Source organism: Pseudochaenichthys georgianus, chromosome 11, assembly GCF_902827115.2.
Source record: "Pseudochaenichthys georgianus chromosome 11, fPseGeo1.2, whole genome shotgun sequence".
NCBI lineage: Eukaryota > Metazoa > Chordata > Actinopteri > Perciformes > Channichthyidae > Pseudochaenichthys > Pseudochaenichthys georgianus.
The window spans coordinates 19,745,646-19,773,598 of NC_047513.1; the positions used below are offsets into that span (position 1 = coordinate 19,745,646).

Below are 27,953 nucleotides of genomic sequence, written 5' to 3' on the forward strand. Positions count from 1 at the left end.
TGTAATACACATTAATTCAAAACTGATGGCATTATGAATAGAAAACGGAGAGAAAAAAACAAAACAGTGGTCCCTCGGCTGTTAAGGGCTTTTTTTTTTTTACTTTTGCACAATTTAGGGTTAGACTTAACTCTAACCCTAACTATTTTGATGTATAATATCATGTCTTTCAGAAAAGCAATACATTTTGGATTTGGGATATTTTGAGAAACATAATTTTACGATGTTACAAAAAGTACTAGACAACCGACCAATCAGATGCGAGCTCTCCGTGTGACAGTCGGTCCCGCGCATGCGCAGTCCTCTTTTCTCTCTGGCATCCACAACAACACACCGAAGCGGGCCAGTCAGTCTCGCCCCTCCGCTCACAGCAGCATCGTCCCCGGTCCGGTGGCAGAGAGAGGATGGTTCAGCGGAACAGCAGCCGGGGATGCGAATGACAGTGAGAAGATAATGGCCCTTGATATACGCAGGTTCCCCAATGTGCAACTGGTGATCAAGTGAAACGACTGTGTGAGTAAATGAGATGTGATGTTGTGGTGCTGGACGTAGTTGAGGCTAACGCTAACGTGAGAGAAAGCTAGCTTCGGTAACGGCTGGAAGGTACTCTGCTTTCGGGGTGTTAACGTCTTCCCACTGCGCCTTCACAGCTGTGGGGACACGTTGACACCCTAAGGTAACGCTGTTTTATCGGCAGAATATGGGACACCCTAACACTCGCTTTCCTCTTTCGGTAATGACATTCCCAGTCAGTGTGTTGAACAAAGGAGCTTTAACCGAGGGGCCGCATGGACAGAAACATGCAAAGAGAAGTGTGTTTGTTTTGTGCTCCATTTCATGCTGACACACTTCTTCAGGGATAACCACACGAGGTCTGACCTGGATATGTAGCTGATTGACGGTGACCTAGCTAATTTTGGTGAATGCAAAAGTAAGAATTGAGGAAACTCACTGTGCAGGTGTGACTTTACCTCCCCCTTATAAGTTTGATGTCTCTAATGACAACCTGTTTTTGTCAGTTTATACTGAGGCATGATCCACCCTTATTTTTGACTGAGGTGTCTGTTTTGATGTCTATCAGGTGGTAGCTAGTTGTGATAACAGTAAAGGCAACAGAGAGTGGGTGGGTTTTATTTCAAAGGAATATGATGTTGATACTCACAAAGTAGTTACTGTAGATTTGATTGTTAAGGTGTTGGCAGGTAGGCCTGACTTTTTAATAATGTACTTGGGTTATGTCTGCAGCTTATCAAAGTTGGACTCCTCTCAAAGACCTGAGATGCATATCAGTGTAATATTGATATGTATGTCAGACAGTAACCCTGGTAGGAATGCAATAAAAGATTGTTTAGATTAGATCTGAAAGCAACAGTCATATAGTTGATTGCCAGAAAGTTACTCTCAAATTATTTGTTCTAAAAACTCAATCATAAAAGGAAAGATATGCTGCTTTTTTGTTTCACATTGAGATTAATGTCCAAGTTTTGGACTGCTGGCTGTTTCCAACATTTTTCATATATTTGGTCGAATAAACAACTGCAATAGCAATAATTCTGTATTGGAAATTATGAATACAAACAACGCTTATCCAACTAAATCTCTTTTGCTGATAAATCGATTAATTGTTTATAAAGTGTCAGATACACCATGTCCAAGCGCACAAGGGGACGTTTTTTTAATGTTTTGTTTAGGGATGTACCGATCACCTTTTTTTGCTCCCGATCCGATTCCGATCATTTGATTTTGACAATCTGCCGATACCGATTTTTCCCGATCCGATCTTTATGCAATGCATTAAGAGGAAAAAAAGGTAACAGATAACGGCTGGTCATCCAACGCGATGCATTCAGCTATCTTGGCTGTTATTGTGTTGGCCTTTTCACTGTTCTGGGGCAGTTTCTCTTTCCTTTTGAAAGTCTCTGAAAGTGTCGGTTGATTCAGTGCCGTTACCGGAGTGGCCGCTGTGTACTCGCCGTGTTGTTGTTGTTGGTGTTTGTTTCTCAGGTGGCGTATTAGATTGGTTGTGTTGAACGTAGCTCTGTTCTTTCCACCACGCGGAACCTCTGCCTTGCAAACATTGCATCTGGCTGTTACACTGCCTTCGCTTTCAATTTTATAATACTTCCATACTGCTGACATTTTCTCTGTCCCGACTCCCGAGTCACCAGCTGAACGTAGCCTCTCGTTAGCTTACTGTTACTATTAGACACTGCGCCCACTCTGTTGCCAGATTTCAGAGAAATAAGCAACCAGGTCTATGAAAACAAGCCCAAAAGAAGCAACACATACATGATGTTGTGTAATTTTAAACCAAAACTAAGTCCTCAGGATGACTTTAAGACGTGAACATGGTCATTTTTGTTTTGTAACATTAAATAAAAAATAAAAAAATTATATATAAAAAAAATATATATATATCCCGATCCCCGATTTTTCGAAAATCACGTGATCGGCTCCGATCACGTGATCGGATCGGGACATCTCTAGTTTTGTTTAAACATCAGTAGAAACTGTGGATCAATATATTGACCACCCCTTTAAGCTCTCCCCCTTGCGTGTATTTATAAAGAAGCCCAAAGACAATCTCACCAGGAAAATCCTCTTAAATTGCAATATTGCTTGTAAAACATTGTAAAGTAGCTTCTTGTCTTAATGTGTGTGTAGCTGGTTGGGTTTCAGAGGAAGCATGAATGCTATGACTGGAGTTCCCATCAGCAGGAATCATCAGACAAACATTTCCCGACAACATTCATGTGTTTGGGATTCTTGAGTTCATGAGTCATTAAGTCTCCATTATCACATTACCTAAAATGGGGAATACCGTATGGACTAGAGGCCTGTTCTTTGTATATCTGTGGCACAAGTGTGACTTAAAGTTGTTGCTTTATAAATTATTTATATACTATGTTTCTGGATGTATTTCCAGCTAATAATATTGCCCAGGCGACAAGAAGTGAAACACTTTCTCAGCCTCACTTAAACCAACCAAAGAGTGACGTGTGGGCTCAAAGAGCTTTGGGTATAGTAGATAATTGCGCTGTCACTGCCAAGCTCAAACTTTTTAAGTTCCCTGGAATTCCAAAGTTCCTCCATGTCCAGACTTCCTGTCCTTATTTAGTCTGAGACACAGAGAGACTGCCAGAGATACACAGAGGGGTGAAGTGAACTGGAAGTAAACCAGTGTTCACAAAACAGAGAGCCAAGCAGACATACTGACCTAATAACTATAGTAACCCCCCCCCCACCACAAACATCCCTTTTACACACACACACACACACACACACACACACACACACACACACACACACACACACACACACACACACACACACACACACACACACACACACACACACACACCTAAACCGGTCTACTGCATGCATCGCAGGAGCAGCGCGTAAAAGATGTTGGCTTTAATTCGCCAGTGGTTGCAGCCTCTGCTCGGCCCGTTTGCCTACGTCTGTCACCCCGTCTGTCACTGTGTGTTCTCCCTATCCGTCACTTCATAGAAATGGGAGGCAACGGAGGGGAGGCAGCCAGCCACGTTATTCAAATGTTCCATAGCCCGACGAGCCAGCGGCCAACTGTAGCCGGGGCTAAAAGAGGCTCTTTGTGGGGGCCAGACAGATGGCCATAGAATGAAGACTGTAATGATACCCTCAACGGCCCAATACACACACACAGACTCCACTCATTACAGGATGTAACCGTTTGTGTGTTCAAGACAGAAAAAACGGTGTGTGTGTGTGTGAGAGAAAGAAAGAAACAAACCCATAGAGAGTTTGGTAATACCATGAACGAAATAAAGAAGAACTTATAAAGACGAGTGAATATGTGCGAGAAAGAGTGTTTTCGGTTGTTGCGTGAGGACATTTAGAGAGGAAGATGATGAAAAGATTGTGATAACTTGTGAATCTACAGGAGGTTTTATGAGCTGTTGCTCCCTGGGAGAGTGAAGCTGTAGCAGCCATAGCTATGATTCTTGTGATTCTTTGCTTTAGTGCCTGAGAGGCAAAGTAAAACTGGTTTTGGCAAAGTGTATTAGTTTTGCACGGTTTACCACACACTCTCATATCACCAGTTGCAGACCGACAAGCGTGTAAACAACCTCTTAATGTATGCAAATTCTTCATAAAAGCAAGCTAACTGGCCTCGCAGTGGCCAGCTGTGATAATATTGACCGCTCCTTTCATCAACTGACTTACCAATCGATGGCTTGGATATCATTAACCTTCCCCTCTAGCCTGCCCTCTTTATAATTATCTCTGTCTCTCTAGCTTCTTCCTTCTGTTTCCCTCCTCTTTCCGGTGAGATAACATTCTCTCTGCAGTACATCAGCTGATCGATGAATGAGCTGCTTTATCTCTCCCTCGCTTTCCACCTGTCTACCTACTTCTTCACTTTCTGTCTTGTTTTTCCAGCTTTGTCCTTCTTTCACAAGTACCTTTTCCCCCCGCTCATTTTCATTCTTTCCTCTACTCATGTGCTTCTTTCCACTCTCTTTTTCCTCTCATTAATCTAAGTGTTTCTTTTATTAACAGGGCAGGAAAACACAAAACCATGTTGCTCTAAGTTGTGACCTGCGGTGAACGGCGGAGGAGGAAGGGGAGGCGCAGGCAGGCAGGCAGGCGTAAGGGCTTCTGCCACAGCTCCCTTTAGACGGCCTTTTTCAAGCTTGAAGCCATGGGCAACACGGCCACCAAGTTCAGGAAGGCCCTGGTGGGCGGCGACGAGGCCCTGGCCTGGCAGCTGTATGAGGGCAACCCTCAGTTCAGGGACGGCCTGGACCCCAACGCTTCGTACGGAGAGCAGTACCAGCACAACACGGCCCTGCACTACGTCTGCCGCCACGCCATGACACGCCTGCTCAGGTAAAAAATGGAGGTGTCGATTGAATTCAACAGTCATTTTAGTCACTGTGGCTTGTGATGTTTTTATACAGTTATCCAAACAGTCGGTTACAAACGAGGTTATGCAAGTGAGTCATAAGGGAATAACAATTAGGGGGATGTCAGCTTTAATAGATTTCACACTGTCAACGTTTTCATAATTATGTTTTTAGGGCAAGAAAGAGGACTTTTTGTACAGAAGTGACCAGTCAAATATATTGTGTATGCTTTGTAACTATGTTAATAATGTTACAAACCATGTTGACAGGCACAGAAGAAGTGCATCAGCCATAAGAAACACTAGTTCAGACACAATTAAACCCCGACAGAGACACACAACCTGAATAGCACAGCCTAAAAAAGGTGCAATTACCTTAATAATCAACAAAAAGCTGACTAAGACATGTCTAAAAGTCTAAATAAAGTTGCCATACTGGTATCTCTTGAAAGTATTAAAACATTTTACAAACTTGGGATTTAGAGTTTGAAGGAGAATCCGAAGATTTTGACCTAAATGAAAATGCAATTATGTTGTGCCTGTTTTTGTTTTGTTTCATTGCATACTTGTTTGTAGCAGGTGTACACAAAGAACCACACACCAGCACACCTTGTCCTGGATACTGTTTCCTTTGTATATTCTTACTATGAATCAGTCCAAATAGTTCATCCCATGTCTGACACAAGCCTCCCGTCCGCGAGTAGACGTAAACTCACTTCTACGAGGGGATATGTCATATTGGCACAGTGATAAGAAAATAGTTCCTACAAGAAACTGCTTAAAACAAATCTGTGCATTTTTGGAGTTTTTAGAATGTATTTTTCCCTGTGCTTTAAATGCCACAAGCCGATTGCCACCTGCTGTTGTTCCATTAATTTCTAGAAAAGACAGCCATTGCTTAGGCAGATACTTTTAAACACTAAGCAACTCACAACAAACCAGTCGAGATAAATAATGATTATGAGCACCACAGGTATGAAGAAAAATAAAAAAAGATTAATTTTGGGATGAACTGTGCCATTTTCAAAGAACCAATAATGGGGTGAAATTGGAGAAACATACAGAGAGTATAACACCAGCGTGTCTTTTAACCCCCCCGCTGAGATAATCAGGCTTCTGGCCATGACAACGACAGCTGATCCAGTGACTCAATAGCCATGCTCACCTCCTCCTCCTTGCACTCCTTTCTCTTGCCCGTTACTTCCATGATTACAGGGGGGTCAGAGGAAGCTGTTTGAAAAGGCCAGTCAATTATCTGTACATCTGCATGTGTGCACACGTGCATTTGTGTTTTTTTGAGGGGGGGAACTGTGGCTCCAAAACTGCTTAATGTGTCCGACTCTATGAATACATCACAGTGAATCAATTGGTGTGCTATTTGTGTCCTTTCCTATTAACCTATAATGGGCCAGAGAGGCGTGCTGAACGCAGCGCTCTGCTCATGATAAGAATCGGAGGAAATGCTTCTTTGTTCCAACAGCTTGAATAGACCGAGGCTAGAAGATAGATCATCGAGAAATCTCAGACAAAATAGAGACTCAGAGAGGATGGTGGGCTGGTGGTGTGTTTTTTAGATTATTTTAACAATATCTGTTCTACCTATATTCACCGTCTTCTAGTTGTCTCCGAATGGATGTATTCCCACTAGATGTGCAAACTGGGAAATCACAATTAGAGCTATTACTAGAACAAAAAGGGTGTAGTTCAGGAAATGTCACCCTTCCTCCACAGCAACTGTGAACACCGTCTGAGAAATATGTAAATAACAACAGTGACTTAATTGGGTACAATTGATTTCCTGTTGTTTGCAGAAAGCCGAGACATAAACCATATGCATTTGTCAGCATCTAGCACCTTTCGTTTGTGTGCTAATTTGGTTCCTTTTTAGTCACATTCTGCAAAAAAAAGCTGTATTTCAGTCTCAATTGTAATATTTATCACTTCCCTTAGGTTTCCTGCCCTCGTCAAGTTACCGTACACAGTGAACGGCTTTAGTGACAAATGCAGCTCAACCTGTGACGTCCTCGAGCCTGCTGTTTTTAGTAGACTGATATTAAGGCCATCCATCGTGACCATGAGGCTTTATGTGTTTGTGTAGCGTGGGGGGCAATGGGTTGTAGTTGAGGGGAATAATTAGTGATTATTGCTCTGTGCGTGAATCGGCAGTGCACTGTCATTAGGGGGAGGCTTCAGGGAGCTCAGAGCTGACAGGATAAGAAGGTCAGAAGTGGAAGAGCAGGCTGGAAGGTTTCACAATAGGGAAACATTGAAACGCTTATTCAATAGTGGGAGCAGAGAGGGAGAGGTTTCACAACAAATCATGTATTAAAGTATTAGAAATCATATGACATCCTTTACTAATTGAACTATCATTAATGACAAGGTCTTGTCAAATGTTTTTGTTATAACTGATACAAATATGCAGGGTTTCTTCTACAGGTGTGTGTGTGTGTGTGTGTGTGTGTGTGTGTGTGTGTGTGTGTGTGTGTGTGTGTGTGTGTGTGTGTGTGTGTGTGTGTGTGTGTGTGTGTGTGTGTGTGTGTGTGTGTGTGTGTGTGTGTGTGTGTGTGTGTGTGTGTGTGTGTGTGTGTGTGTGTGTGTGTGTGTGTGTGTGTGTGTGTGTGTGTGTGTGTGTGTGTGTGTGTGTGTGTGTGTGTGTGTGTGTGTAGCTGTGTGTGTGTGTGTGTGTGTGTGTGTGTGTGTGTAGCTTAGCCGTGTGGAGAGGGAGATGCTATGTGTTCCCCTAAGTGTTCTGTGCTGCTTAGCCCCGATATATTTGATTCCCTGTCTTATGGAACCAAATAAAGTATTCAAGTGTGTGTGTGTGGCATATCCATTATCTCAGAGATGTTAAACAGGAATAGTCGATATTCTGCCACCTTTCTTCTCCTTCCTCTCTTTACTGCTCATCTCACAATCCATCTCCCTTCCAAACATCATCTTCATGTCTCCATTCACCCCTCCATCTACTCCTTCCTCCACTTCTGTCTCTCTCTTAAGTGTGCTTCTCTTTAGAGCTGAACTCAAACATCACAACAGTTAGACACTCTGGGCAAATGTACACATTACAAGTTAAACCTCCAACAGGAAGTAAATATGTTTTCCTGTCTACGCAACCATGCTACTCCACATATTGATACATAGCGTGGCCTAAGGTGTATGTCATTCTCTGTTACGTTTTAAGGTATTTTAAACATACCAGGTTATGTTCAAAATGTAGCACCTAAACAATCACTCATGTAAAGCAAAAGTCTATTTGAAAGGAAACAGCCCCCTAATGATATTTGTTGTTTTATCAGTTGAGACCTACAGCTAGCTTAGCACATTAAAATCACAATCAATACATACAATAATAATAGGTAAAACAAACAGTGACAATATACAATGATTGCTGTAGGTGGAAAATTATTCTGTAAACTGTTTTGCTATTGCATTTATAGTAACAATTGAATTATGATGATAAAGGTGTCGAGAGTCCGTAAATGTTTAAGACCTTCATTTTTTGCTTAAAAAGCTGTCCTCAATGTTGCCATCCCTTCTTTCTTGTTTGCATTGTATAGGTCTTTCCTGTTCAGTAAAGAGGGGAACCCCAACAAGTGTAACGTGCACAACGAGACGTGCCTCCACGTGCTTTGCCAAGGCCCGCAGATCCTGCTGCTGCCAGAGGGGGCGCTGTCGCCGCGACTGGCCCGACCGCAGCGGGACGAGCAGCGCCGCGCCGACTGCCTGCAGGTACAGACAGTAGGCATGTGCATCTCCATCACTGAAGCCGATGCGATGCGCATCTCGATACGTTGCCAACGATTAGAATACATTTGAAACACCAGGCGATACGATACGATTCACCCCTGTTGTGATACGATTTGATTCAACATTATGCAATACGGGGCATTTCAACACGGTGCAAAATAATGATACTTCAATATGGTACGACAGAGTATTTTTGTTTTGTTCCTCATATGCAGCAAATCATAAATTAACAAAAAAGTGCTTTACATATTTGGTTCTCTCTACTAGTACTGCGCATCCCATCATGCCGTTTCTTTTTTTACCTTTTTTACCTTACAAAACTCTCCAAAGTAACGTACAATTGTATAACACCTAAACAATTTAAGGATGCATTGCCTATGATTAACAATGTGCAAATAACAGCTACCATAGTGCAATGCCCATACAGCTGCCAGCCTGATGTGCTTAACACTCCTTCATAGGCTAACTCACCAGTGAGCAGAAAGCAGTGGGTTCTATATGAACAATAAAGAATACAAATAACCTTTCACAAACAGGTTTAACTGTTTACAGTAAGGAAGACATGTAAATTATTATTGGCCGTCACGGGCTGCAGTAAACTAAACACCACTCTCTGACAGAACACCTCACTGAGTGATTTAACTCTCTGTCTAACTTTCAGGTTTCTCTTTTCAGCTGCAGGCCCCATGTCGCCTCTATATGTGCGTCGCTGAGTTCCTCGTACTACTTGTGTACTTTAAAGCGGCTCGGCATCGTTTACAATTTGCGATTTTTCAAATTGACCGTCTTTCTTGACAAATCCCAAGTGTTGCCAAACGTTTGATTTGTAGGTATTTTTCGGTGCACTGTGTTTCTCTTTCTCCTCGACTTCCATGTGTGTTGATAACTGAGACTCTCTGCCTCCGTAGTGCGAAGCAAAGATCAGAGATCGTCTCTGCGGACTGCTGACAGGATGAGGGGATATTATATGAATGAATCGTTTTTTTTACCGATGCAAAGACGCTACAATCGATGCATCGCGCGAGTTCAACCCAAACTGTAGCCGATGTGCACTCGCATCTTGAACGTTTAGGCCGGTGCACCGATGCGAATCGGTGACTCTTAACATCCCTAACAGACAGGCTAGGCCTAGTAAAAAAGTATCATCCAAATGTTGTGTCTCTGAATTTCTGGGTTCCCCCGTTGGCAGATGATCCTGAGCTGGACCGGCGCAAGGCTCGAGGGAGGCCAGTACGAGAAGGCCAAAGTCAACGCCAGCGATAATCACCACAGCACATGTTTGCACTACGCTGCCGCGGCAGGCATGAAGAACTGTGTGGAGGTGAGAGAGAGTGAGAGAGTGAGAGAGAGTGAGAGAGAGAGTGAGTGAGAGAGAGAGAGAGTGAGTGAGTGAGTGAGAGAGAGTGAGAGAGAGTGAGAGAGAGAGTGAGAGAGTGAGAGAGAGAGAGTGAGAGAGAGAGAGTGAGAGAGAGAGTGAGAGTGAGAGTGAGAGAGAGTGAGTGTGAGTGAGAGAGAGAGAGAGAGAGAGAGAGAACGAGAGAACGAGAGAGAGAGAGAACGAAAACACGGGCCTTCATCCTGGAGCTAGCATGAGGAGGAGCTTTGTTTTCTGTTCGGCAAATCTCTTCTAAGTGCTGTGTGATTGGATTTGATTTTACAGTCAACAGAGTCTCTAGGCAGCCATATGCCAGTTCTTGCTACAGGAACATCTGCTCTGTGTTTCGTTACTGTTAGATCCGAGCTCTGCTTCCTCCCGTTTCTCAAGATTCTACAGCTTTTGTATTAAGAAAAAATTCAAACCTGAATTGAAAGAAAATGAACTCTGATATGGGCGGCCTACGGAACTGTAACCCAGATATTATCCTTTTAAGATAAAAAGTTTGAACACATTTCTCTCTTCTTTTCGTCTTTTGTTCACTCGGTCATAAGCCTCAAACTTTCTCCATTTGACTTAACTTCAATTTAGCTTTTGTTATATTTCCCCTTCTGCTTTCACTTGTCACTGTCTACTCACCTTTCTCTCTTTTTGTTTTTCTGCCATCGCAACTTTCTCTCCCAACCCCTTCCTCCTTTCTTCTCTTTGTTCGATTGCCTCTCGCCCTCTTTGTTCTCTTTTGTTGCAATTTCTTGTTCCTCTCCGTTATACATTTTTCTCCCTTTTCTCCCATTCCTTTTGTTCTCCCCCCTCTTCCCTCCCTGTAGCTCTTAATCCAGAGCGAGGCAGACCTTTTTGTGGAGGATGAGGACAAGTTGACGCCGTGTGACCACGCGGAGCGGCATCACCACACCGAGCTGGCCCTCAGCCTGGAGTCGCAGATGGTTTTCTCCTCTTCAGCTCAGCCGTCAAACACAGACGGTGAAACCAACCTGCTGCAATTCAAGGAGGTGAGACAAGATCTGGGGGTTTCCTGATGGCAAGACTTTTAAAAATAGATATGATATTTATATTCCTTTTTAAGGATGTGTATCTTCTTCAACTCAGTGTTTTTTCACAGTTGCGACATCAGTCTTTGTTCCTGTATGATTATTGTTATGTTTTTCAATTTGAGTTTTACAGAAGGTATTATGATACACACACTAGACATGTGATATTGACGAATAAATATTACATGTTCAGTGTAGTAGCACCAGTAAACACACACACACACACACACACACACACACACACACACACACACACACACACACACACACACACACACACACACACACACACACACACACACACACACACTCCTCACTTCTTGTTCCTCGGGATGTGAGTGTAACGGAGGGCACCAGCCGAGCCTGCCAGCTGCCAGCTGATAGCAGTTTGATCTTCCTTCCTGCAGCCAAATCTATGCTAATACTTAATCTGTTTTTCTCCCCACCACCACAACCCTTGTGCTTCCCCATATCCCTGTCCTTTTCATTTCCTTCTCATTATCTTTCTTATACTTCTTTGAACACATCTCAATCTCATACTTTTCACCTTTTTCTTTCCGTCTCGTCCCCATCTTCCGTTTCTTCACTTTGCTTTCTCTCCTTTCTATCATTCTTCTCTCTTCTTCCATTTCTCTTTGCATCTCCCTTTCATTTCAGCCGTATGAGGGACTGAAGCTGCAGGACCTGCGCAGGCTGAAGGACATGCTGATCGTAGAGACGGCAGACATGCTTCAAGCCCCGCTCTTCACTGCTGAGGCCCTGCTCCGTGCACATGGTGTGTGGAAGTTGACATTCATGAGACCTTCACAAACCCTCTCAGCTCTCGTTGTCATTGCACTATTTAAAGAGAATAACATCCACATTCCCTGCCGCTCAATGTGTGTTCAACCTCTCTCTCAGACTGGGACAGAGAGAAGCTTCTGGAGGCCTGGATGTCTGACGCTGAGGGCTGCTGCCAGCGCTCAGGTGTGACCATGCCCACCCCCCCACCCAGCGGGTACAACGCCTGGGACACCCTACCCTCGCCTCGCACCCCCAGGACCCCGCGCTCCCCCCTCACACTCACCCTCACCTCCCCGACTGACAGCTGCCTCTCACCGGGAGAGGAGGGCCTGGCTTCGGTGAGACACACAGTGATGAAATAAATCATATTTTGTTGTTGGAATAATAAGTTTAACCCCTGAAAGCTCAAAATAAGCTGTGGACGGACCACCCTGTCAATAACGTTTTTAAAACTAGGTCAAAACTTAGTGCAGTATTTGGATGATATTTAAGTGAATTAATTGGTCTTTTTTATATTTTGATGAACAAACTTAAAGAAGACTCCAATTAAAGAAAATGTATCCAAATGTTGTTTTTGCTGTCAATTATAGTTCTTATAAAGAAAGAAAATCAGAATCAGCATGTCAGACTTAAATCCAATCCAAACAAAGGAGGGATTTAATGCAGGTGTGTTGTATTGCTTTTAATGGTTACAAAGACAACACAGCAAAGTATTAAAGTTAATAGAATATACATAGTCGTTTTTTAAGCTATCATTGTGATATCATGAAGTGTCAGACAACATTTGAATATGGTGTGTTTATCTTCTCTCCCTGCAGTGTGGAATCTGCCTCTGCTCCATCTCTGTGTTTGAGGATCCAGTGGACATGTCCTGTGGACACGAGTTCTGCAGAGCATGCTGGGAAGGGTAGGGACCTGTGTTTGTGTGTAAATGTTCCTGCGTTCTGCAATGTTTTTGACGATTTGTTTGAACTCATTTTCCTGTTTGTGTGCTTATCAGGTTCCTCAACGTGAAGATTCAGGAGGGCGACGCTCACAATATCTTCTGCCCGGCATATGAGTGCTACCAGTTGGTGCCGGTGCATGTGATAGAGAGTGTGGTTTCCAGAGAGATGGACCAGAGATATCTACAGTTTGACATCAAGGTAAAAGAAAAACCCTCATACAGATATTGAAGTTCATGCTTTGTTAAGGCTCTCCACAGCTGAAGGGATGTTTCTCCAACACTGTAACATTTTGTGTATGTTTTTGTTTGGGCATTTCCCAATCTCCTGAAGGGGACTCTTTAATCTTGCTGGGAGACTTCAACGCACATGTGGGCAATGATGGAGACACTTGGAGGGGCGTGATTGGGAGGAACGGCCCCCCTGATCTGAACCGGAGTGGTGGTTTGTTACTGGACTTCTGTGCTAGTCATGGATTGGCCATAACAAACACCATGTTCGAACATAAGGATGCTCATAAGTGTACGTGGTACCAGAGCACCCTAGGCAGAAGGTCCATGATCGATTTTGTTATCGTATCATCGGACCTGAGGCCGTATGTTTTGGACACTCGGGTAAAGAGAGGGGCGGAGTTGTCAACTGATCACCATCTGGTGGTGAGTTGGGTCGAGTGGCGGGGGAAGCCTCTGGATAGACCTGGTAAGCCCAAACGTGTAGTTCGGGTGAACTGGGAACGTCTGGAGGAGGCCCAAGTTCAGGAGGCCTTCAACTCACACCTCCAGCGGAGCTTTTCGGGCATTCCTGTGGAGGTTGGGGACATTGAACCAGAGTGGTCGGTGTTCAAAGCCTCTATTGCCGAAGCCGCGGCGGGGAGCTGTGGTCTCAAGGTCCTAGGTGCCTCAAGGGGCGGTAACCCTCGAACCTCCTGGTGGACACCGGTGGTCAGGGAAGCCGTCCGACTGAAGAAGGAGGCCTTCAGGGATTTGTTATCCCGGGGGACTCCTGAGGCAGTTGCAAGGTACCGACAGGCCCGAAGGGCAGCAGCCTCATACGTGGCCGAGGCAAAGCAGCGGGTGTGGGAGAAGTTCGGAGAAGACATGGAGAAGGACATTCGGGCGGCACCAAAGTTGTTCTAGAAAACTGTCCGACACCTCAGGAGGGGGAAGCAGGGGACCATCCAAGCTGTGTACAGTAAGGATGGGACGTTGTTGACCTCAACTGATGGAGTGTTAGGGCGTTGGAAGGAACACTTTGAGGAACTCCTGAACCCGACAACTCCGCCCTCTATGTTAGAGGCAGAGCTGGAGTATGACGGGGGGAGGTCACTGAGATCGTCAAACAACTCCACAGTGGCAAAGCCCCGGGGGTGGATGAGATCCGCCCGGAAATGCTGAAGGCTCTGGGTGTTGAGGGACTGTCATGGTTGACACGTCTCATCAACGTTGCGTGGAAGTCGGAAACAGTACCGAAGGAGTGGCAGACCGGGGTGGTGGTCCCCCTTTTTAAAATGGGGGATCAGAGGGTGTGTGCCAATTACAGAGGCATCACACTACTCAGCCTCCCCGGGAAAGTTTACTCCAAGGTACTCGAAAGGAGGGTCAGGCCGATTGTCGAACCTCAGATTGAGGAGGAACAATGCAGATTCCGTCCTGGTCGTGGAACGACGGATCAGCTTTTTACTCTCGCAAGGATCCTGGAGGGGGCCTGGGAGTACGCTTATCCGGTCTACATGTGTTTTGTAGACTTGGAGAAGGCGTATGACCGAGTTCCCAGGGAGTTACTGTGGGAGGTGCTGCGGGAGTATGGGGTGAGGGGGTCTCTGCTCAGGGCCATCCAATCTCTGTACTCCCAAAGCGAGAGCTGTGTCCGAGTCCTCGGCAGTAAGTCGGACCCATTTCCGGTGAGGGTTGGCCTCCGCCAGGGCTGCGCTTTGTCACCAATCCTGTAATATACATGGATCGGATTTCGAGGCGGAGTCGTGGGGGAGGGGGTCTGCAGTTCGGTGGACTAAGGATTGCACCACTGCTTTTTGCAGATTATGTGGTTCTAATGGCTTCATCGGTCTGCGACCTTCAGCACTCACTGGATCGGTTCGCAACCGAGTGTGAAGCGGCTGGGATGAGGATCAGCACCTCCAAATCTGAGGCCATGGTTCTCAGCAGGAAACCGATGGACTGTCCACTCCAAGTAGGGAATGAGTCCTTACCCCAAGTGAAGGAGTTCAAGTATCTCGGGGTCTTGTTCTCGATTGAGGGAACAATGGAGCGTGAGATGGGCCGGAGAATCGGAGCAGCGGGAGCGGTACTGCAGTCGCTTTACCGCACCGTTGTGACGAAAAGGGAGCTGAGCCAGAAGGCAAAGCTCTCTGTCTACCGGGCCATTTTAGTTCCTACCCTCACCTATGGTCATGACCGAAAGAACGAGGTCGCTGATACAAGTGGCCGAAATGGGTTTTCTCCGTAGGGTGGCTGGTGTCTCCCTTAGGGATAAGGTGAGAAGTTCGGTCATCAGGGAGGGACTCGGAGTTGAGCCACTCGGAGTTGAGCCGCTCCTCCTTCGCGTCGAAAGGAGCCAGTTGAGGTGGTTCGGGCACCTAGTTAGGATGCCACCTGGGCGCCTCCCTAGGGAGGTGTTCCAGGCACGTCCAGCTGGGAAGAGACCAAGGGGTAGACCTAGGACCAGGTGGAGGGATTATATCTCTTCGCTGGCCTGGGAGCGCCTTGGGATCCCCCAGTCAGAGCTGGTTGAATTCGCCAGGGAAAAGAAAGTTAGGGGCTCTCTGCTGGAACTGCTACCCCCGCGACCCGACCACGGATAAGTGGGAGAAGATGGATGGATGGATTTCCCAATCACTTCTGCTCTGTGCTTTCCCTCCTGTCAGTCTTGTGTTCTGCTTCCTCATCCTTTCTCTAATCTCTCTCCCCTCTCCTCTGTCCCTGTTGCAGGCATTTGTGGAGAACAATCCTGCCATCCGATGGTGTCCTGCGGCTCGTTGTGAGCGGGCTGTGCGTCTCACCCGACCGGGCCCCGGGGACAGCGACCCTCACAGTTTCCCCCTGCTGCCCTCCCCAGCTGTGGATTGTGGCAAGGGTCACCTCTTCTGCTGGTCAGTATTCATTTCGTAACCTGAACTATGACTATTTATGTCATCAACAACCTTTTTATCCCATGATTGAGACAAGACGATGGCGACAACTACAGCGCAAGCACACAATGATCACAGTCAGGAAAGTTAGAGTTACTCGTGTTTAGTTAAAGTTGTCATGGCTAGGGAAAAGAAACCAGGTTAAACCAAAAATAAGTTCAATACCTAGGTTCTATATCATCTGATGACTAAAATAGACATCAAAAGAGAATAAGATACAGTACACTACGATTTAAGATATGATACGGAGTTAACTATTAGTCATTATTTGTTATATTTCAATATTTCTTTTGTATTTTTGTGCCAATGTTTAAGCCCCTGTCACACTGTCCCGAAATTGACACCAGATGGACACGCGATAAAGGAAATGTTCAAATTCGGCTCTGATCGTAACAACATCGGGCCATTCGTGAGGGCATCTTAAGCCATCGTATGACCGCCGGTGGAGTTTCTCAGGCTCTGGCAGCAACTTTGTGAGCGCTGGCAAAATCTTTGGCATGCCAAAAAATTGCCGAAGGACCTTGCGAAGGTTAATTTTCGCGTTGAATTCGTGTGTCCATTTTGCCCTTCGTAAGGCACTCGTGAGGGCATCTTGTCAAATTGTGTCATCTTCGTGTGATCATCGGTGCCATCGGGCATTTTTCGCCTCACAAAGACAATACGAAGGAAACAAGAAGCTGCCCGATTGTCTTAGGAAGGCAACACGACTACGTGAAGCCCTCGCAATGCCGTCGTGTAGCCATCCTATTATAGTACGATGACATCGAGATTGCATTTATTGCACAACAAAATCATGTAAACATATTATGTAAATAGCCCAATTTGTGTTCTGTGAAACTGAAAAGGATATTACATTGTTTTTGTTATTTTCGTTGCAGTTGTATGTCTTAAATGTAATTTAGGTTAACTTCCTGTTTTATTTAGATGCTTTTATTTTGAAGGCGAGTTTACGCTGTTGACAGGAAGTTGTTGTTGCTATGGAAACAACATGCCGGAGATAAGTAATATCTTCTAATCTACATAAAGACGGAGAAAGTAAAGAATAAAGTGTATGTTTAAATGTTAGCACCCCCCGAAGAGGCACAAGCTCTTACGTTGAGTCTGGATACATTCTAAATCATCAGTAAAGTCTAAGAGCATATTTTCGTATGTGGTTCGGGGACCATCGTGTGGCCTTCTGTAGGCATCGTACTTGCTTCGGCTGTTGCTTGGCTGTTGACCAAGTTCGGGGCCATCTTTCACAATTCCATATTCGTGTGTCCATCTGGTGTCAATTTCGGGACAGTGTGACCATTTACACAGCTTAACCATTTACTAAAACTTAAAATGCTTCAACTTTCCTTTGACTATCATACCCAGTCAAATACAACTTATTTTAAAGGAGAACATGAGGTAGACTGTGCTAAATACTAACAATGACACAGAATTAAGACTAAATAAAGAAAAGTAGCTTACAAAAATAACACTACTGCTTGTACACTTCATGATTTATTGTCTGTGTATTCATACTTGCACACTCAACACAGCTGTGAGAAGAGGCCACTGTGCTGCCCTAAAATCCTGTGCAGCCACATTATTAAAAACCTCTTCAGTGCCTTCTTTGTCTTCTCTCTTCTCATTATGCTTCTTTTTCTATGAATTATTGACTAGTTGTCATGCGGTTTAAGTCTCAAATCTTATTTTACTGTATCTAATTATCTTTTTATCGCCCTCCCTCCCTGCAGGGAATGTCTTGGTGAGGCCCATGAGCCATGTGACTGTCAGATGTGGAGGAACTGGCTCCAGAAGGTCACAGAGATGAGGCCTGAGGAGTGTAAGTCTGTTCCTGCTTTGTGTGTTGTTTTACTGTGTTGTGTTACCCGGGATCGTTTTAGCTACCCCTCCGTGCACTGGCACAACAACAAGGCAGTTAACAGCATGTGTCTAATATCGTTTTAAAACACAGTGGCAGGTGTTCAGGTCATTGATATTTGTTTGTGTTGGAGGGTGTATCTGAGGACAGGTGCTGGTCAATTGTTGCTAATGAGTGTGTGCGTTTGTGTATGTGTGTGTTTGTCTGTGTGCTTGTGTGCATTTTCCACAGTGGCAGGTGTGAGTGAGGCTTTTGAGGATGCTGCTAACTGCCTGTGGCTGTTGACCAACTCAAAACCCTGTGCCAACTGCAAGTCTCCCATTCAGAAGAATGAGGGCTGCAACCATATGCAGTGTGCCAAGGTATACACATGTCTGTCAGCTGTGTGTCATCATGTGTACAGAGACTGAGGTCGATCCACAAACTATTAATCATTATAGGTTTTATTTAAACTTGAATTCTGTAATGTGGTCCGTTTGTAACTCTGCTCCCCCTCTCTGCAGTGTAAGTATGACTTCTGCTGGATATGTCTGGAGGAGTGGAAGAAGCACAGCTCGTCGACCGGAGGCTATTATCGCTGCACCCGCTATGAGGTCATCCAGCAGATCGAGGAGCAGTCCAAGGAGATGACTGTGGAGGTATTAGCACACACACCCTCAATGACTGCCCATAACAGAGGGTTTGTACAAAAGTCTGGTTTTGAAAATGCTAGTAATGTGCTTGAATTTGAATATACACATAATTATGTAATCTTTAACATTTTAAATGAAACCATCCTGTTTTCATATTTGTTTGTTGTCTTCTTGCGTCTCCCAAAGCCAGATAAGCATTTAATCATCTATGATCATCTGGTAAAATAAACAAAGTGACAATACACATTAATTGCTGCAGGTATAAAGGAACGCAGTAATCTTTGTTTTCTTCGAAATGTCATTAAAAAAAACTATGGTTAAGGTTTTTTGAGTCAGGAAATTGTTGAAATAGGTTTGATTTTTACTCTTGAAAAGCTGTACAAACCCTACCAAATATATTCACACAGACATGCTCTTACCTGCTCAAACTCCCACCTACAAGAACTACTCCATCAGCTGTCAGATGAATCATATTATTGAAGCTCATGTTCTCGTGCCCTACAGCTTTTAATGAAGTCTCACACTAAGCCATTTGAGTGAAATGGAGCTGCTTTTTGTTACAGGCAGAAAAGAAGCACAAAAGTTTTCAGGAGCTGGATCGTTTCATGCACTATTATACTCGCTTCAAGAACCATGAACACAGTTATAAGGTAATATACTCTCCACACATAACACTTAATATAAAACACATCTCAATCTGATGATCGTTAAATATTGGACATGTGTTCTCCCATCTGGTAGTTGGAGCAGAAACTACTAAAAACAGCTAAAGAGAAGATGGAGCAGCTGAGCAGAGCCTTCATCTGCCGTAAGCCTGTCTTCTATGTGTTTGGGTTTCATTTATTATGTATAAAGCATTAATCCTATCTGCATTATAATAATGGCTCGTTCTGTTTAGGTGAAGGCACTCCTCCGGACACACGGTTCATTGAGGACGGTGTGTGTGAGCTGCTGAAGACACGGCGGGTCCTGAAGTGCTCTTACCCTTATGGCTTCTTCCTGCAGCCAGGCAGCACCCAGAAAGAGATATTTGAGCTCATGCAGGTCATCTAAAACACATCTGTGACATGAACAGGAATAACTACTTTAAAGCCCCTCCAGTCAGCCCTGAAGACGGCTGTGTTATTTAGGAGAGGTTGGCTTAACTTGTTAGGTCACACACAGTACTTTTTAATGATTTTCTGGCAGTCTGACCATTGGGGTTTTGTATTTCTAATACACAGATTTGTATTTTGCCCTGTAGGTGATGGTAGGAGACCGTTCAAGGGGTCAACAAAATGATTATTATTCTCTAAAGGCTATGAATATCCATTCACAGGAAATCCCCCTGTAGTTGTTTCTATTGTTATCTGCTTACTGTTTGTTTAATATTCTTCACACATTTGAAGGGATTTCGCCAATGATTTCTTTCATAATAGTTGGCAAAATACTTTAATACTTTAACACTTTGCAGCTCAAGACATTTTGCACAAAGCATATTGGGCTCCTGTATAACATCCCTTTGTAAATGTCTTATCTTATTTGTCTGTGTTCTCAACAGAAGAAATGTCATTTGCAACGTGATGTATTTTTATTGTACTTGAAATACTACCCACATTTTTTTCATAACTTTGTTCACCTGCAGTAGCTTTACGATTCTTCAGTCGTACAGACTTTTACAGTAGGAGTGATTGATATAAAGTACAGTACAGCAGAGCAGATCGTTGCAAATATCTAAATCACCAGTGGTCCAATCCCTCTATTTATTAAACACTTTTCAGGCTTTAAACTGAATGAAATATCCTGTGAGAAAAATAATACTCAAAACATAGTCAGCTTATATCTCGTCACTTCAAATATCAGTGGCAGATCTCCGAGCCGGTGAAAGTTAACAAGTTGTTTCTTGTCAGACGGACCTGGAGATGGTTGTGGAGGATCTGGCTCAGAAGGTGAACCGGCCGTACCTGAGGACTCCCTGCCACAAGATCATCAGCGCTGCCCGTCTGGTGCAGCAGAAGAGGCAGGAGTTCCTGGCGTCAGTGGCCCGAGGCGTCGCTCCCAACGATTCTCCGGACCCTCCCCGCAGGAAGTAATGACAAACACACTCGCACACACCCAAACACTGAAATACAAAGTGTAAATATGTGAATTCAAACTGAACTTTAATACCTCCTTCATGTGTGTTTGTTTCAGTTACCCTGGAGGATCATGGGATTGGGAGTATCTCGGCTTTGCTTCACCTGAGGTAAATCCAAATGCTGTGCAGCTTTTTTCTATTCATTCTGCATGATTACGGCTGCAGGGAACTCACTTTACTCATGTGTTGCTTATGTGTGTTAAGATGGGCAGTCGTCACTCTGTACTGGGAGCGGGAGATCAAAGAGAGAGACAGTCACAGGTAAATCACCACACAGTACTAAATGCATGGGCTACAGCAGGGGTGCCCAACCTTTTTTGAACCGAGAGCTACTTTTAAAGTTGCCAGTCTGCCGAGATCTACCAGTCCAAATAGAGAGGCGTAGCCATTACTGACAGCCTACTACCAGGTAAATACACACTTCTACTTGTATAAAACTGACCTTCGTACGATTAATACTTCATAAAATACTGCAGATCCTTTATCTTTCCTCTTTCTAATCTACACACATACAAGTATTTAACTGAAGTTACACAACAGTGTTGTTGATACAGAGTTGGAGTTTATTCACACGTCACATATTACAGTGGGTAATGTTTTCAAGATACATTGAACAGTGCTGCCACATATGACACAGGGAAAAAGAAAAGACTCTGAACCCTTTCTTTGCCATTATATAAAAATAGTGTTGCTACAAAAGTATAAATGAGGCTTACTAATAAGACAACTCGGATCTGAAGCTACACGGGAATCTGCTGCCAAAGTGCAATAAAAAAGACAAAATTAATAGAATCAAAACCTTTTTTTGTTGCATTTTAGTAGAGTATAAAAATAAATGGCTTTAAAATAGAATGCAAGCAACACTAGTTTCTTAACCTGAATTGATAATAGACTATAATCAATTTAAACAGAACAGATCTTAATGTTTGCATTCTTATACCATTTTGTACAATAATTATAATGAATACGTTCAAACAAACTAAAACTTACAGCTGATTAATAACGGTATCTAACTTGAGTTTGTATTCAAAAACCTGTTGAAATACTAGTGTTATTTTTACTGTCCCCCAAAAGCGCATGGGCAGCCTCCAGGAATGCTTCTTTCACAACTTCGCCATCTTTGAAAGACTTCATGTGTTTCGCAAGAACGTGACTGACACGATAAGATGCTAGGTAGCAGCCTTGCTCTTGTTGTTGGGCCTGGTGGACTGCTGTGCATTTAGCTGTTCTTTCAGGCCCCTCCCTAGCGTTTGTGCACTGTTTTGAAATGCCGCTCCTAAAAGACCCTTCTTCGATAAAGCCACACTCGCATTGCATATGAGACAGATGGACTTTGAATTGGAATAGATACAAAAATAATCATCCTCCCACTCGGAGTGAAAATTATATATTTGGGGCTTTTTTGCTTCTGCCATTGCGGTCTTGTGTGTGTGCGGACTGTCACTCCTGTTGACACGGACAACGTCAGCGAACTAGTGCCCACCGCCCACAAGCCACGCCCCGGCACATGGGGTCACGCCGGCCAATCACAAAGCTTTGATGCGTTCAAGTGCATTATTCTGGCACAGGAAGATTATGTTATAGGACATTAACGATACAACTGAATATTGTTGTTCTATTTTTAGACACATCTCGCGATTGACTGGGAATCTCCCTGCGATCGACCGGTCGATCGCGATCGACTGGTTGGGCACCCCTGGGCTACAGGCTGTTCTCTGTGCCGAGGATTGTGAACCTTACAGTAAACAGACTTACTTTTAGAGTTGGTTTTGTGGTAACCCAGCTTGAATCCCTCTCTGTAGGATTACGCTGACATCCAGTACCGACGCAGACACCGACCGCGGCGCAGAGGAGACATGCTGAGTCTGCACAACCTGAGGAGCAGCAGCAACACGCCGGAGACGAGCCGGAGGAGCGACAGCACAGGTCTGCCCCTGAAAAAAAATTGTTGCACTTTATAGATAGCATAGATTTATTTATTTATTTTACGTACTGATTAAAACACATACATCACTTCACTGCAGTCAATAGATACATTAAAAATCACCGAGGATGAAAACCCAATAAAGCCTGGAGGGGTCTTCCCATTGTGGTCCTCCAGTATAACACCAACACCACAAGATACAATAACAAGTGCAGACAATCCAATCAACATTAGCTGGCTGTCAACATGCTCTTATTATTTTGATCATAACAAGTATTACATCACATGGTACTATGTACGTTTTCCTTTATGGCCATTTTACATTTTCTCTACGGCTTATTGGGTTTCGGGTTGTGGTCAGATTATTTCAGAGAAGTGTGTTTGAGTTCACAAAATGTCATTATGATGTTTCAAGGTACTTCTTGTAAACTACCAATAGTAAGAAATAACAATGCATTCATTATTTTGGCACCAAGTCTTTTACAATTAAGTGAAAGAGCAGCATCTTCATATAAATGACGTACAGTGCAGGAACTCTGGGTCATAATCCAGTTTCATCCTTCGCCTCCTTTTATACATTTTCATTTGTCAGCACGGTAGACAAATAGAAAATGGGATTTAAATGCTCCATAACTCTGGTCTTGTCGAAGCGCGCGGAGGCATTGATCACGTGATCACAAAGCAGTCCTTGTGTTAAAGCGAGTAGGCAGCAATGGATACTTCAGATGGTTAATATTACTGTTTCAAATTTGTATAAATGTTTTTATATCTGTGTTTGAATGCTGTGGTTTCAAACACTGACCTGCACATGGGTTTGTGGGTTTTCTAAAAGGACTACGACAGGTATTGAAATGTGTTCCTATTCATATATTTACATGAATCCATCCAACTTTATTTGTATAGCACCTTTCATACAGGTTAGTGCAGTTCAAAGTGCTTTACAAGCTGAAATAAGACAGATCAAGTTTGGCCTTTGAAAAAAAATAATATATATATATATATATATATAGAAAATTCTGAAACCAAAATATGAGAAATACAATTATTTTTTATATTTTATTATATAATATTATTAAATGCAGTAAAACTAGTTAAAGTAGTAAAATAATCTGACATGAAATATAATCACATTGTATGACAAGAAATCATGATCAAAGTTTTATAATTTTCTATAAATAAACCATAATTCATCTTAATAATAAGGCCTGTCAGAATAGGTGCTAACAGTGATAAACATGTTCATATAACCATGAAATCCTTTTCTTACAGTTTAATCTAAATGTGATATTTTTTGTTCTAGAAGGTCCAGAGAGGAGTGAGGGCCGCCGGAGAGCACTGGGCTCGCTGGATGAAGACGATCCGAACATCCTGCTCGCCATCCAGCTGTCCCTGCAGGAGTCCCGCAGAGAGAGAGGCCTGGAGGGGAGGGTGGAGCTGGGGAGGGTGGAGCTGGAGAGGAGGCCGGGTCCCGCAGGAGACTTGGGGGACATTTCTTTGCACTCCCTCAACACGGACGGTCCTCCAGGAGCCAGAGGCTTCCCCACGTCGCTCCTGGACCCCCCTCGACCCCCTAACAGGACAGACTCCACCTCCCAGCCTCCCGCGTCCAACTCCCTCCCCCTCCCGCCCCCACCTCCCTGCCTCAGTGCAGAGCTGCTGGAGCTGGGAGACAGCCTTATGAAACTGGGGAACATAACCACTCCGTATAACCTCGACACACACACTCAGGAGCAGCTGTGCTCTCTCCACACATACACCCACAGCGCTGCTCCCTACAGCGACCCTGCGTACAGCGACTACAGAGCGGAGCTGCCCGCTGCGTACCGGCTCGACCACATCACCATCTCAGACTCCGCCTACTGCCACACCAGTGCTCATTTATCCGAGGCTGAACGCGTGGCCTCCTGCTCACATGAACGCTCACATGAACGCTCACATGAACGCGCCCAAAACCCCTCCCGTCCTAGCTCCTATAGCCGGGAACACGCAGCCTTGTACGACAGCGCCCCAGCACTAGACAACTCTTACGCCCCGGGCCCTGAACACAGCAGCTCTTACTCTCAGGAGCGTCCCACCACCTACGCTCTTGAACGCCCCAAATCAGACCCAGTGCCACCCACCCTGTTGTGCCTCCCGTCTCCAGAGCTCGAGCCGGAGCTGATGCTCTCCCCGGTGATCCCTCCAGGGGGGGCGTTCACCCCCAGCGACCCGCAGAGTCTGGAGCCGCTGGACCCCACAGCCAGCGCCCAGCTGCTGGACAACATCATGGCCTGGTTCAACAACAACATCAACCCCCAGAACAACCCGCAGAGCCTCGCCCTCATCCCCTCCCCACCCACCACAGAGACAGACTCCTCCCCCGACACACACACTGAGACTGAGTCAGAGGCCTCCAGGGACCCTGCCCCTGTCTGGCTGCCCCTGGAGGGCGGGCCAGTGGACGGGGCGGGGGGGAGTCCTCGTCTGGGTGCTGCGGGAGCGGAGGTCCCGACGACGTCGAGGCCCAGCACTCTGGAGCTCGACAGCAGAGCGACTGGAGAGGAGGGGGTGGACGCAGGGTGTGTGGCTGACCTGTCGCTGGACGAAGCGCACACACACCCGTGCTCACGCTCCCAACGTGGAGACAGTCCCGCACACACGGCCCCGGACACAGAGAGAGACTTAGACCTCGTCCTTCAGTTAGAGGGGGAGCAGTCGCCTGAGGAGTGGGAGGAACAAGTGCACCTAGTGTGACGGAACAACGTGGAGAGAGAAGGTTAAGACAAAGAGAGGTGTAAGAAAGTCAAAGACTGCGGAAAACATGAGAAATAATGGCGATGCCTCAATGAAAGATGTTCTTAGGAGTGTTTACTGTGTGTATTATACTGTATCTAGAGAGGACACAAAACCCTGCGGACTTTCTTCAGTTACGATGATGTCATATGCAGTTTGATTTCACTTTTTTATTTTTAAAGTGCTCTAAAACAGACAAGATATTAGTGTTGAATTGCAAAGTACATCAATGGAAAGCTACTGATATCATAACACGTAAAATGCTGCACATGTTTTCTTCCTTTATTTATTCCCTGTAGTTTTCTTCTCCGTTTGTTCAGGGTGAAGTTTTGGTTCTGATCGTGCTGGAATCCAAACTTGCCTCATATTCTCACACCTTTTATTATTGTCACACCGACCCTACCACGAGCCTCCTGCAGCCAAATATGATGTAACCTTGGAGCTGGTTGAGCGTACTGTACAATCAGAGGGCCTGGTTCTGATGCTTGGACCTTCTTGCACACTGTGCCTGCTTTGTTAGGGAGCCAACACACTGCTGTTTGGTAGGCTGCAAGGAACCATGATACACTCTGCTTTTTGTTTGGGAGTTGTTGAACCCCCTATTTTTCCTTCTCACTGCAACACCCAGTCTTTATCACAAATAACCTTTCATTCACAGTTCTGTGTTTAACACCTGCTTTGGCTCAGTTTTCAATGTGCATAATTAAAAATATATATTATAATGATTTTTTGCGTCAAAGTTGACATGGAATACATTACGGACAATTAAGTTTTACAGCATCATCATATAAATATATTTTTCTAATTTAAAAAATAATTGATTAAACTAAGATGCTGTAATTTAAGTCTAGAGTCTGACACTACAGTGAGTCACATATTCAAACACCTTTTTATGTTGAAAAGTAAAATATATCAAGTCAGTAAAGACTAAAGAAATTCTTTGTCAACAGTCTTATGATGTTGTTGATTAGTTAATTTAATCAACATCTGTATAATTGAGTTTTCCATAGATAATCATGCAAAAGCAACCCTTTTTAAATGTTGTGTTTACCACAGATGCGTTTAAGAGTCATTCAGTGTTAAAAAAGCTTTTATAAAAATGACTAAACGACATATTAAAAAGTGTAATTGAGAGGAGACGACTACACTTTGTTCATTGAGCCAAAGCAATCAGACAATATTGTTCATGGAAACACTCGTCTAGTTTGTTTTGATCATATCTATTCCATTTATCCTCTTTTTTATTTCCTTATTCCTAATCAGAGATTATTTTTTTCCAGTTAAGACCTGAGTCGTTGAGTCTGTGTGCCTTTTTTGTTCGAGTCGTATTTGTTTATTTGTTGGTATTTATTAGTGTCATTACTTTTGAAACATGCTAAACACACCACTGTGGCTGCTGCCGTACACTGAGATGCACATTCGTTTTATTTATCCTCAAACCTGAGATTTATTATATTTTACCTTATCCCCGGAGAAAAACTGCTATGACACCAAGTCCAATTATTTCAGAGTTTCCCCTAGATTTAACAAATCCTTTGATCTCAACATTGTTCAAATGTAGTTGGCCTTTGACTTTTCTTGAAAAGCCAAGTAGCACTCTGAGACCTGGGATGTCACTTTAAACTTCTATCTTAAAACTTTATTGCCCAACTGTAATGTTTACACGAGAACTAGACACTGCCTGTTGTGTTGAGATATGATCTGGTGCTCTTGGGACTGAAATGAAAATGAGTGTTTTTAATCATACTTTCACGGCAGGACACGCTTATGTAAAGATATCCTGATTTTGTTGAAAACAGAGTGTGATATGCAATCAAAAATGCATAACTTATAATGGAGAGTTTGAGTTTTAAGCTTGTTTGAGGTCTGGAGTGCTCTATGACGTGACACAAAACCCTAAAATATCACCTTTTCCTCTCTAAACTGTGAAGGTGTTGAAAGAGACATTTCATTATGTGAGGAGAGCTGGTGTCACCCAGAACATTTCAACATTGTTTCCCGAGGAATGGTTTAATCAACATTTATTTTAGGTTGCATTGTTGCACCAGGATACACATTGGAAAAGTCTGGGGTCTGTTAATTTGCACAGGCATGCTGTCGATGTGTTGCACTAATCCAGTGCAAGATGTGGAGGACTGATGAGGGTGGCTTTTATTATTATGATGATATTTTCCTTTTACATTTTCTAAGAATGGGATTTATGGGGTCAAGGGAATGGTCCTGTGCTAGTTTGTACTCCATAAATAATGTTTATATTTTAAAGATTCCTCAATCAACCACTACAGAGTTTGAAAAAAAGAAATTGCACTTCATAGATTATACTTGATACATTCCCAGTCAGTCCATAAGAGAGGTTTGATGTGTGGCCAAAACTGTAAATGAAAGTGTCAGTGCAAAGTTTACTCTCAATAAAAACAACTGAAAGTGTCTCGCTCTATGTTTTTCTTTCTGTGACGGTGATTTCCAAAACCATCAACAAAAATCTGCGAAAGAGAGAATATTCTCATTAGATCATAAGCTTAACGTGTTATCGCTGTACGGCTGCCATCTGCAGTCGTTTTCTACTTGTAGTACCATGCATGCCAAACATGATCAGAAACCTATTACAACAGTATGTTATTTGCAAATAAGTCATCTAAAAAGTAACATTCATTGTGTATGTATCTCAAAACATCATGCCAGGGCTGCAGACAAAATTAAACAATATGTATTATAACTATATA

The 27,953-nt window shown here is 43.9% G+C and overlaps 1 protein-coding gene across 2 annotated transcripts; it reads left to right on the forward strand.

Annotated features, from left to right (window-relative positions):
* Nucleotides 1-348: 348 nt before the first annotated feature.
* Nucleotides 349-27,657, forward strand: LOC117454868 (ankyrin repeat and IBR domain-containing protein 1-like). Of its 2 annotated transcripts, none has more exons than XM_034094135.1 (21): nucleotides 349-513; nucleotides 4,543-4,872; nucleotides 8,449-8,620; nucleotides 9,828-9,959; nucleotides 10,841-11,023; nucleotides 11,720-11,837; nucleotides 11,963-12,183; nucleotides 12,664-12,752; nucleotides 12,846-12,990; nucleotides 15,735-15,895; nucleotides 17,659-17,747; nucleotides 18,018-18,148; nucleotides 18,290-18,424; nucleotides 18,982-19,068; nucleotides 19,160-19,226; nucleotides 19,317-19,462; nucleotides 20,308-20,486; nucleotides 20,591-20,642; nucleotides 20,739-20,795; nucleotides 22,337-22,460; nucleotides 23,759-27,657. In XM_034094135.1, the coding sequence occupies exons 2-21, from the start codon at nucleotides 4,685-4,687 to the stop codon at nucleotides 25,189-25,191; spliced, it is 3,909 nt and encodes a 1,302-aa protein (XP_033950026.1). In that variant the 5' UTR covers nucleotides 349-513; nucleotides 4,543-4,684; the 3' UTR covers nucleotides 25,192-27,657. The 2 variants fall into 2 exon arrangements, with proteins under 2 accessions (XP_033950026.1, XP_033950028.1); XM_034094137.1 differs by having other exon boundaries at nucleotides 349-442.
* Nucleotides 27,658-27,953: the final 296 nt, after the last annotated feature.